This window comes from Chanodichthys erythropterus, chromosome 13 (assembly GCF_024489055.1).
Source record: "Chanodichthys erythropterus isolate Z2021 chromosome 13, ASM2448905v1, whole genome shotgun sequence".
Taxonomy (NCBI): Eukaryota; Metazoa; Chordata; class Actinopteri; order Cypriniformes; family Xenocyprididae; genus Chanodichthys; species Chanodichthys erythropterus.
Window position 1 is genome coordinate 32,976,858 of NC_090233.1, and position 12,263 is coordinate 32,989,120.

The 12,263-nt window shown below is 37.6% G+C and overlaps 1 protein-coding gene across 11 annotated transcripts in view; it reads right to left on the bottom strand.

The window, feature by feature from the left end:
* Positions 1-1,963: 1,963 nt before the first annotated feature.
* The window catches only part of trpm3 (transient receptor potential cation channel, subfamily M, member 3), a 162,648-nt gene continuing 152,348 nt past the window's right edge, over positions 1,964-12,263 (bottom strand). For 9 of the 11 annotated variants that reach the window (XM_067408415.1, XM_067408422.1, XM_067408421.1 and 6 more), the window contains 7 exons: positions 11,053-11,181; positions 10,407-10,658; positions 9,278-9,452; positions 6,429-6,579; positions 5,624-5,817; positions 5,106-5,238; positions 1,964-4,909 (listed from right to left, as the gene is read on the bottom strand). In XM_067408415.1, coding sequence (XP_067264516.1) covers positions 3,403-4,909; positions 5,106-5,238; positions 5,624-5,817; positions 6,429-6,579; positions 9,278-9,452; positions 10,407-10,658; positions 11,053-11,181 — 2,541 coding nt within the window. In that variant the 3' untranslated portion in view covers positions 1,964-3,402. Of the gene's footprint in view, positions 4,910-5,105; positions 5,239-5,623; positions 5,818-6,428; positions 6,580-7,762; positions 7,871-9,277; positions 9,453-10,406; positions 10,659-11,052; positions 11,182-12,263 lie in introns of all 11 variants that reach the window. The other 2 variants (XM_067408412.1, XM_067408414.1) reach the window with 2 other exon arrangements.

Consider the following 12,263-nt stretch of genomic DNA (forward strand, 5'->3'; position numbering starts at 1 on the left):
GACACTAAGTAAACTGAGACCTTTCCGTTCAAACTACAGCATTATTGCAGAAAACATGTGCTTGGACTTGTTAGCAGAGAAGTGCTCACCAATAAGTTTAAAAAGAAGTGGCAGGGGGAGAAACTTGACTAAAAGTGGTATACAATTCACAACCTTTTATGCTACAGTATAGGAAAATATTAAGAAAATACTGTACATAAAGTTATAAGTCATGTCATTTTGGCACACTGGGTAGGTTGTCATAGTGTAATGTCTTCTATCAGACACAGAAACGTTCTCTTAAAATCCTATTATATTAAACTAATTTGTTTTTACACCCACAGAAAGATTTACAGATCATATACACAACATTTACATGTGGAAAAACAAGTGTCATAAATACGCTCACTCTTCTAGCCCAAACAAGAGAGCGAAGCAGAGGATAGTGAGATAAACTTGCATTCAGTAACTTACATCAAATGCCCTCTCTGTCTTCTTTTGCTGGAACCAGTCCAACAAGAGGGTTTGTTAAATGGCATTAGCCTAAATAATACAGCATGGACGTGTTTTAAGGGCCTGTGTATTGTTCACGCATTCATTTGACCTCCGTTTTAAGGCTCTTTGCAGTATAATCACCTTGTAGAAGTGCTGACGCCTTCCTTGTGAAGGACAGCAGGCCCAAATAACAAACAATGTTTGAAATCATATAAAAATGAAGCAAATTTTATAAACATATTGAATGTCACACTAATATTGATTTTAAAATCATTAGTTATTTGAAAACCACAGTGATTAGAATTACTGCTATGCACAAAAAAATTATGTCTTTTAGTGTTTTATGTTTTTGGTTCACGTACAAGCTCTAATACCAAATGTACATTTCAACATCTCAGAACACTGTGACTGTAATAATGTTTTCAAATCTCTTAGCAGTATTGCACATCAGTAAGGCAAATAAAATACATCCAATGAGTGGAAATGGAATAGGTGGAGTAATTCATTTACTAAAAAGTGACTATACTGAATAGGATTTACGCCAGAGATACAAATCACATTTCTGTATTGCTTTAAACTGCACTGTTTCATTTGATTTAAGTTAAACAGCAATTTAAAACAGTGTCTTGTAGAACAGTAAATGTTCTACTTTAATTAAAGTGACTGATTGATTTATCTGTCCAGATCTTCTTATCCTTCTGAATGCCCACTATGATAAATCAAGGCAGTAAAATTATATATTTTCATCATAAACAAAAACCCAAACATATGTATATATATATATACCCATTAACCATAAAATAGGAAGAACACTGCCAAGGCATATAACTTGCTGAAAAAAAAAAAAAAAAAATATTATTATTTACTCTTCATTACATCCTTCCAGCATATTAACTCAATCCGGTTGATTAGTGATAAGACTGGTGTGCATAATGATAATAACTCCTGCTTTAAAGTGCATAACACTTCTTACTGACCAACCGATTCTCTGTGGCATCTTGCATAGCAAGTCAACATATAGTACCTGTTCTGTGTAAAATAACACACTTATATAAAGACAATCAGACTTTTTGCTTTTAAATTCTTTTTGGAAAGGTTCTCTGTGCGTTTTAACACTTGCAACAGTCTAAAAGTATGTTTGGAATGGCATACTATCATACTACTATTTTATTTTTAATTATTTTTATTTTTCACCACAGCAGTACATATGACTGAAAATACTTGGATGAACCGCCACATGTGCATTTATCAATCTGAACACACTGTAGGAATACTGCAGCCGACAATACAATGTGCTTGACTTTTCATTTGCAGTGTATTATCCAAAAAACAAACCATAATTTACATCTTTACAAAATTTTTCCAAATTAAACTTGCAATATAGTCATGTTAAATGACAACAGTGTAGCATACTATTGTTTAAAACATTTATCATAATATACTGTTTACTTTTCCACATACTAAATAGTATGCAGTATACAGTATAATACAGTGCGCTAAGCAGTATACTAGCATTCCATACCAAACATGCTGTTAGTTTAGTTCAACTGGTTAGTCTTATTTAAATAGCTTCAAATGGACACCTTGTTGTGATATATTTGAAACAATACAGACTACAAAATACAAAACATGATCATTTAGTGCTTTAAAAGTGATATTATCTGTTTAATTTATTTAATAAATTCTGCACAACCTTATGCTGTATTCAGACACCTCATATAACGTTACTAACCACTGTAAGCTTTTTGAATGCAGTTGTATATACCCAATAAGGGCCTAAAAATAAATCAAGGGCCCAATAAGGTTAATCTTTTCATAATAAAGCTAATTATATTCTACATTCAACATCTTATGGTAGATAAAGTATATGCATGTTTAACTAATCTGGTGTGGGTTTGAAATGACAGAACATCAGTGTTAAAAATCTTTGTGTACACAACAAACTTTAGCATTAAATGTTTGCAACTGTCACAGTCCTAAACTTGTTTCCATTTCAAGTTTCAGTTGTTTTGGAATGTAGCCACCACTCTACCAGTCCTGTAGGATCTTCTCAAGTCTATGGAGAGAGAGCATGATTCATGTTGTGACAAGGGTGACTCAAAGTTTAGTTAAGGCCTGTTCACACCAACATGAATGTTCGGCACAATAATTCAGTCCGATTTGCACATGCGATTTGTCTGCTTACACTAAAGTGGAAAAATAACAAAACATAGTAGACAGGCTGATGTCTGATCATTCAAAATGCAAAATCTCTCTCAGATAGTCGCAATGAAGAAACACTCTGTTTACCCCGGTACACAAAGTGCAGCGCAACTTTCAGTTTCTTAGACTCACTTGCCAGAGAGAAAAAGGAAGTCAAGCAGTATTTACATGCTTTCAAACAGAAATTCAGATTTTTATATTCGCTGTGATGTTTATCAAACAACACTAAATAAAAGAGAAGCAGAGACCAGAGCCAGTTCTAGATTCTGCTATTTACTGTTGTCAATAATTCATCGTTTTTTTTTTAACAGCAGACGCTCTGAGCATGTGACCAAAAGCACAAATCTTATTGATTGGCTAGTTTTCTTCAAATGTTTATCGCACCAAATTTTCGCACCAAACAGTCGTCTTGGTGTTGATAGGCCTTTAATCTCAAATATATATCCCCCCTAGCACTTTCAGAGCACTTTCGAGTTTAAGTGAACTGGAACTAATGTTGGCCTAATGGCAGTGGTCAAGTTCTGAATGTATGAGTTCTGACCTTGCATTGCAGTGTTATAAAAGGAAAAGAACAGGAAGTTGATACCCATTATAAAACATTCCAGTGTACAGCTAATTACTCAATCAGACAGTACTAATTAACGGACTGGCCCTTGGATTTTAAACGAGGTAGAGCCATCCTAAAGGAACTACATCTACAATGCCATCACTACTGGTCTGCCATCATCACGTGAAATTGTGTCTGCTGTCAAAACTTCGGAACGCTGAAGGTTTGGCCAGTTTCCTCATGGACAGCGAGTCTGTCTTACCCTCCAGCCTTGCCCCGGCTCTAGCCTTCTGGAAAGGATTCCTTGAGCTTCCGCGGCCCTTGTCCATCCTCTCACTTATGGAGAAGCTCTTCCGGGAGTAGATGTTGGAGTGTGACTCCTCCGAGGAGGAGCAACTGTTTGCTCGTTCTAGTCTAGAGATCGGTGAGCAAAACGGGCCCACCGCGAGGCCCAGGCCCAGGTCTGCGCCTATTCCCCCGCTACTGCTACTTTGACCCCCCTTACCTGTGTCTGCCGACCCCTCTGCTGGTTCCTCTGGATCAGACTCGGCGTGACTGAGCTCGGCGTCTCTCTCAGGGTGCGAGACGCCCAGGTCCTGGGGCTTATCGAATGTGAAAGAGCCTCCAGGCGAGTCAGACCGCTCTGGGACAGGGTAAGGGGTAGAGACGCAACGGGTGTCAATGCAATCTGTGATGCTGGTATATTCGGCTGCCTTCACCTGCACGCCCATGCCGCCATAGTAACCACGTGACGTGAACATCAGGCTGTGCGACTTAACCAACGGTGGCTCATCCAGAAACAGAGGACCTGCTGTGGATAGGAAGCGACTGCTCTTGGACCGCTCCAGAACCCCAGCTGATGGTGGCGGCGAGGGGTCCAGGTCCCAGGGGGGCAAGGTATCTGGCAGCAGGTGGGCAGAGCAGAGTGATAGGTCAGCGGCGGCGCTGTCCTCATACAGGACCGTACCGTCCGACTGTCTTTCGCTGCCCCCTGCCCTTCCACTGCAGTCCCGCCCCCCTGAGAGCATCGCCTCCATGATTTCAGAATGGAGAGATGAGTCTCGAGCGAGAGATGGAACTGTCCGGACTGGCTCCAAGAAGCTCTCAGTAGGCGGGACGTCCTCTGAGGCAGAAACATAGATGTCTATGCAGGAAGAAGGGCGAAGCTGCTGCTGCACAGATAAAGTATTCAAAGGTGTGGGCTTGGACTCTTTGGGACCTGCTCCCGAGGACACGGACTGCGAGCTGTTGGCCCGATGGAGGCTGAACAGTCTATCTTTAAAGAAGCCTTCTCCCCTATCTGCTCCGCTCCTATCTTTGGAAGAGTGGCTCACGTAGAAGGAGTGGCTGCGGACACGTGGGGCCAGAGCGGTTGGAGATGTAGGGGAAATGGACTCCTCGCCACCTTGCTCCAGAGACTCCTGTAGCCTGTAGGAATTGCCTTCTTGGCTGTTGAAACTGCTCTGGCGCAGGATGTAATTCGTATCTGTGCAGTCAGATGATGTTCTGGACCGGGCTTTGTTGACTTCGCCTCGATCCATAACAGCAACCCGTTCCAGTGCCACAGCAATGCGGCCGATCATCTCCTCCATCTGAGCGAGCCGGATGTCCACAGTCTGCAGGGACGCTTTCATGAAATGTTCCCTCTCATTTACCTCCTCCAGACGCATCGCCATGTTCTCTACCCTGAATGATCAGACATTAAAACGAATATATGAATATTAGGCCATCTAGTAATGATGTGTTGGTCACATTTTACATTAAAGTGTTTGTTAAATGCACTGAAATGAATACCAAAGACATTAAAAAAGTGACAGTAAAAACTTTGAATTGACACAAAATAAATTTCAATTTCAAATAAATGTGTCTGCAATGTTTTAACCTTTCAGATGTCACACGTATCCTCTCGTCATTGGAGGAATTGAAGCGATCATCTTTCTCTCTGAAATACTCCTCCATGCACTGCTCTTCAAAGTCATGTACCTTCTTCAGTTCATCTTCAGTAATGAAGAGCTCTGTGGGAGAGAGTTTTTTTTGTCACTGTGACTCATAACAGTGAAGTCCAAGTGTTCTCCTTTTAATTTAATTTTCTTTTTCTTTTAAGTTTTTTTTTTTTTCGTGTCCACCGCAGTAGCAGAGCAACATACTATACATTCCTTATGATTATGCAGTACACATACTGTGCAACACTTTTGCATGGCAGTATAAAAGTTATTTTGATCACAGAAATGTCTCACTATTACAAAATAATCATGTTTGGCAAAGAAAGGTATCAAAGAGAATTTTTAAGTTGACATGTGTTGGTTTCACTCTCATTAACTGTATGATCTGAGAAAACAAAATGACTCCTGGTGTCATTTTGAGGCTTTCAGTATATTGCAATAGCATTTTATCACTCACTCAGCCCATAGTCCCGCTCATCCTCATCATGCTTTCTCCAGCGACAGCAGAGGTGTTTGAGGACCATAGTTATGTGGCTAAAGATGATGAGTGGAGGAGGAAGGACAGGACGTTCATGGAAGGTCATGATTAGCTGGTACCTCTGGAACTTCCACACCTGGTTGGAGATGGACTTCACTTCAAAGAATGTGTTACTGTGAGAATGAAAGACAATATTAGCAGCATACAACATTATTTCGCTGGTCTGAGCCTCAGGCGGCATGTCCACAGTCCGTTGGCTGACTATGTGATGCATAGTTCAAACAAATCTGGAAAGCACTGGAAAGAAAATGGCAAGCTACAGTCAGATTTCCTGATTTAATTTGAATGACTTCATTATATACCATAGTCTGGATATGTGAGAAATTCATATGCTGTGGTATTTATTTACATGGTGTGCCAATGTACTTCAAAATTCCATAGTACTATTAATGTAATGTTCACAAAAAAATATGGTATTAACATGATGCAATCAATGTCTAAACGAAATAGTAAAACAAGGACAAAAAATAAGGAAAAACATCCCCCCATTCAATATGACTATTATTATTATTATTGTATTATTACTAAAATGTCATTTTTATTTTATTATCATTTAAATTACAGGAATTTAACAAAAATTAAAACAGAAATATATTACTATTGTACTGTAAAAATGGTAACACTGCTGTAGTTTTATTGCAAGTAACTTTGCCATTGAAAGTTTTTGTCTAGTGTGTACATTGTTTAGAAAAACACACACAATATAAATACTCATTTAACTTACTTAAAGACAGCAATGAGCAAATTAACCAGAAGGATGTTGGCGACCAGCAAGTAGCAGGCCATGATGGCAGGGACGATCCAAGCTCCGGTTTTGCAGGGTGGGAGAGTCACGATGACTCCTTCCTCTGTGGTGATGTTCTGACCACATGGAGCTGTTAAAATAAACATACAACTGAGTGTTGCCAAAATATCAATGAACTGTTGGACCAAAAAAAAAAATTGATTTGTCTTAGACAAATAGCAATAAAGGTCATTTTAGAAAATAGAAAATCTCCCACTCCCTTTCTGACACATGCTCAAAAACACCAAAATCAAAGAACCATTCATAAGTGGGTTGTGGATAAAACTTGAATGGAAAGACTATATGCACCAAGTTGTGGAATTCAAATATATTAAAAATATATTCCATATGTAAAGTTGCATCCCCAATATATTTAAACATATGCAATGTTTTAAATATATTGATATTAAATGTACAGCAATGTTGGTTGCTTGTAGCAGGTTAGAATGTATTGACAATACATCATACGTTTTTTCCAAATGGGATGGTTCAGTTGCTGTAGCTTTCAAGGAGAGGAAAATCAGTCATATTAATCATACTAATTTACATATTTGTGAGTTCGTCATTTACTGGTTTCAATTTTTAAAATCACACTCATAAGCCCAAAGTGAGAGAACTGAAGTAACGTGTTATATTGACAACGCAATTATTTATTTATTTTTAAAATTCCAAATTCAAATTGTCAAAAACTCTGACAACTGAACCACGTGAAAAAACTTTCATATTGATGAGAGGAGGCAAATGCATTTTCTTGTTAAAGAATGTATAGAGGACATATGAGATGGTCTTTCCAGAAACATTGAATGTTTGGAGCTTATTTGAGGAAACGCAAATGGGCATTGATGCTCATGCTCTAATATGCATAACACGTAATATCAACCCAGTGGATTTCCCACCAGTAAATTCAGTTTACATAGTGAAATGAGAAGGAATCACACTGACTGTGCAGTAGTACCAGAGTAATGGGACTTCAGTCAGTGCTAGTTGGGTGTGTGAGGCTCATGATGGTGACTTTAGCATTATCCAAGTTTCAAGTTTCCATGATAGGGTTTTTAAAAAAACAGCAATTGGACCTAAACAATTTATTATTGTCATAGCACCTTGAACATTTCCACCACCACGGAAACCTGGCCTTTAGCCTTGCAGTGCCGTGCAGAGGTGTCATACACTCAATGACCATCAGGGGGCGGAAATGGGGTGATGACATGACTGTGAAATTACAATGGCTCTGGTGACGGAGGTAAATCTAGCAGAATTTATATATTGGAAATTGCCTATATGGGATGGACCACTGTTACGCCCAGGTCCTTGAGTGCGAATGTAATTTTCAACCAGCCAGAGTTTGTCATTCACTTTGTGCTGTAGCTTCCTACTATTCAGATCTGAAACAAAGAACGAAAGCGTTATTTCAGCTCTCTTGTCTTTGGGCCATCCATCTCTCATCCAAACAAACAAACAAACAAACAAACAATTGAAAGGAAGCAAACAACAAACATACACACTACTCAATGAGTAAACACAAAGACACGCTTATGCAAACTCTCTGGCATTCACTTCATACACAAGTCCACGTGACCAAGGCACTGCATTATTATGAGTGTATTGATTTATTTCAGGCACAAGAAACAGAATAAATCCGACAAGAAAGAATAACAACACTACTGCTGCAAAACCTGAGTGGTTACAGAGTAAGATGCTTGTATCTGGGGTGAGATACAAGTCAAATGTCTTTATTATTCACAACCTATAATTAGATAGATTCGTTCAGTTTGATAACCATTGCTGCTAGTGTCACATTCCACAATCCAAGTTTTAATTTTTTTAAAAATTATTCACCTTTGTATGTATCTTTTTGACTGTGATCAAAGATTATCTTTAATTCACTTTGAGTGAACTAAACCATTAGGATGCATGGTTCAAATTATATTTGAATATTTTCAAAAATTATGTCAGAAGTACATCCCAGGGGAGATTTTACTCCAAGGCCCATTTATATGATTTTCAATTTTGTGTCTAACACAATGTTTCTCAATTGGGGGTCCACAGAAAACTTCCAAGAAGGCTGCAGGATTAAAGTGTATATTATAAGCTTTAATATTAAATACTTAAATACAATGGCAAATCATAAAAATATTTTTTTCTGAAAGAAATAAAACATGACGTAAACATTCTTTCAGACAATTTTCATTCTGTACCCACAGATTCATGAAAAAATAAAATCAAAAGTCATGAGAATAGGGTTAAATATGGCTCGGTTAAAGCTATGTTTTTCCACCCAAAGCTCTCGGGTTGAATAATATAAGTAGATACAATTTCTAGTATAACTAGACTTGGATATAATATCAAATAACAAATTCTAAAAGGCAAATAACCCATCACTAAAATTGAAATAGCCTATGTTAAGAGTGTTTTTCTCATTCTGACTGTTGCTGATGCTTCTCCATCTGCAGTTTTATTATAAACACTTGAATCTTAAAACCATTTTGAAACGGCAGCAGCACTGTTCCGTATCATCCTGTAATGACAATATAAGTGCAGCCATTTACAGAATTTGAGACCATTTAAGAGAACATACAAAAGCACAAATATACATCACAAAATTTGATCCACAAATAACTGTTTCAGCTGTTAAATGCAAAGCTTTCATTATGTGTGGCATCATTTATGCTATTAGATAACAGCTCACCATATTTATTTCGCTGAGACACAAAGCCTGAGGTGCTGTGAATCTGAGAAAACCCAAAATGCCCATGTACCCCAGGTAAATGTTAGTAATAAGCCAGCCTTACGGTCGATTTGGTCAGCAAACACCTCTCCGTAGATCATCCAGTATGGCATGAAGAAGATGTTGCGTGCCAGCATCCAGGATGGGTCCTCATTGGGATTAAGGATTGCCTGCCGCGCCACCCCGAAACTCATAAGCACCACCAACATGATGATAACAAAATACATCATGTCAATCATCTACGTTCACCCCGAATCGTTGAAGAAGGTGAAAAAGAAGGAAAAGAGAAAGATCAAGAGTGTTAGGAACTGTTATGCATCTATATAAGTAATTCTGAATTGCTCAATTTATCATTTGTGTCTTCAACATTCATCATTAAAGGATTAGTTCACTTTAATATGAAAATTAACCCAAGATTCACTCACGCTCAAGCCATCCTAGGTGTATATGACTTTCTTCTTTCTGATGAACACAATCAGAGTTATATTAATAAATAACTTGATGCGTCCAAGCTTTATAATGGCAGTGAACCAGAGTATGAAGCTCAAGAAAGTGCATCCATCAATTATAAATGTACTCCACACGGCTCCAAGGGGTTAATAAAGACCTTCTGAAGTGAAGCGATGCGTTTGTGTAAGAAAAATATCCATATTTAACAAGTTAAATATCTAGCTTCAGCCAGACTGTCTTCCATATTCAACTTACAGAAAAAATTAAACTGATGTCGCGTCAGTTACGCTTTTTTCGTAAGTTGAATACGGAAGGCGTAGGATGTAGAGTAAGAGTTGTTCTGCGAGAGGCGTTACACTTTCTTCGTAAGTTGAATACAGAAGGCGGTTTGGTGGAAGCTAGTCATTTTACTTTATAACTTGTTTATAACTTGTTTTTCTTACACAAATGCATCACTTCACTTCAGAAAGCTTTTTTTAATCCCCAGTAGGAGTGTGGAGTACATTTATGATGGATAGATGGACGGATGGATGCACTTTCTTAAGGTTCATACTCGCTGGTCCCATTTACTGCCATTATAAAGCTAGGATGCATCAGGATATTTATTAATATACCTCAGATTGTGTTCATCAGAAAGAAGAAAGTCATATACACCTAGGATGGCTTGAATGTGAGTAAATCTTAGGGTAATTTTCATTTTAAAGTGAACTAATCCTATAAACCGATCAATCAGTCTCCCTCACCATCTTGCCGATCATCATGACGTATGGACCCAGGTATTTGTTCACCCCGAAGATGTCAAGCAGTCGTATGTACCAATAAATGATATTGACGCAGTAAATGACCCTCCCGTAGCTCATCAGGGGCGGGTCTTGTAGGCGGAGCACCATCCCAATGGAGAAGATGAGGATGGCCATGAGGTCAGTGACGTTCCAGTACTCCTGTAACCACACTTTCACTTTCTGCAGGAGCTTCCCTGGCTCTGACATGAGGATCTAAGAGACAGGAGAGAGTTAAACAGCAAAAAGACACAGTGACAAATGAACTTTTCTAAACAATTGTAAACCAAAAAAAATGTCATTTATTCCGGGGTTGAATTTTAAGGATGGACATGGACAAATTAACTTTTCAAAACAACCATTAATCAGACAAGCAGCGAAAGTATTTGCATTTACTAATTTCCACAAGAGGGCAGTAATAGACTGTTTATTTGAAAGAGTTCACATTCTGAGGTCTGCTCAACAGCAAGTTTTTAACTGAAGAGCAGTTGTGTAATTATATGCAAATGTAATTATTAGACATTGCCTATGAATAATAAATCATCTTTTACCACATTTCAGGGATCGAAGGAAACGGTATTGTTTGCTCACTGAGCTCTAATGAACTCACCTCTCTCATCTTCTCAATGCCATTGGTGAAGATGTAGGCAATGACAATCCACTCCTGAGGAGAGGGCCACAGGTCCATCTTCACTAGCACAATATAGTTGAAGAGCATCAAGTATCCCACATAGGCCAGCTGTGGGAATACATAGCAACATGATTTGATTAGGGAAAATAACCCTCTTTGGTGGGGTCAGCTCAAACAATGAAGTGCAACAGTGAAAGTCTATTCAATTTACAGAGAACACATGATAATTCTGACTGTGATTATGTTAGCTTTAATTCCACCAGGGTTATTATAAATTGCAGTTTTAGAACTTTTCATTTGGTTTCTATTTTACTGTCAATACTAATATTTAAAAGTTTGGGTCAGTAAGATTTTAAAAGAAATTCAATACTTTTATTCAGCAAGAAACACTGATTGAAAGTGACAGCAAAGACATTTGTAATGTTACAAAAGATTTCTATTTCAAATAAATTCTGTTCTTTCAATGTTTCAATCAAGAATTTACATTAATAAATAAATGTTTCTTGAGCACCAAGCAAATGAGGATGGCTGCTATGTTCAATATATCTTATAGTTTCCAGTTATCATGTTTGCTGCAGGCATGTTCTAAGATTTCATGTTTTATAAAATACTATACATCACAAACTAAAATTAATTCGTCATTTTTATTTTTAGTTAGTTTTGGAGTCATGAAAATGTATTTTTAGTTTAGTTTCAGTGGTTCCCAGTTACACTTTTTTAAATTTTTGTTTAATAAAAAACTAATTATTTTAATTTACACATGCATGTTCTCTTTCAAAATCACTTTTCTCTGAAAACACTGTGTCTTATTCACTAAGGATGTATACTCACAAATTTGTGCATGAAATCTAAGTGCGTGAAACACTTTCATGAACAAATCGGGATTCATCAATAACTTTTGTTCTTAAAATTTACCGAAAAAAAAAAAAAAAAATGTAGGAACCACTTGTATGCAATCATATACTCTTGGTGTCCTTATAAACATCTTAAAGGGTTTGTTCACCTGAAAATTAGTCATTAATTACTCACCTTCATGTCATTCCAAACCTAAAAAACTTTTGTTCATCTTCAGAACACAAATGAAGATCTTTGATGAAATCTGAGAGCTTTTTTCCTTAGTCCAAACCACTCAGTTCATATGGATAAGTTTTACGATGTCTTTATGAACTTTTTGAAGCGTCAAAGTTTCA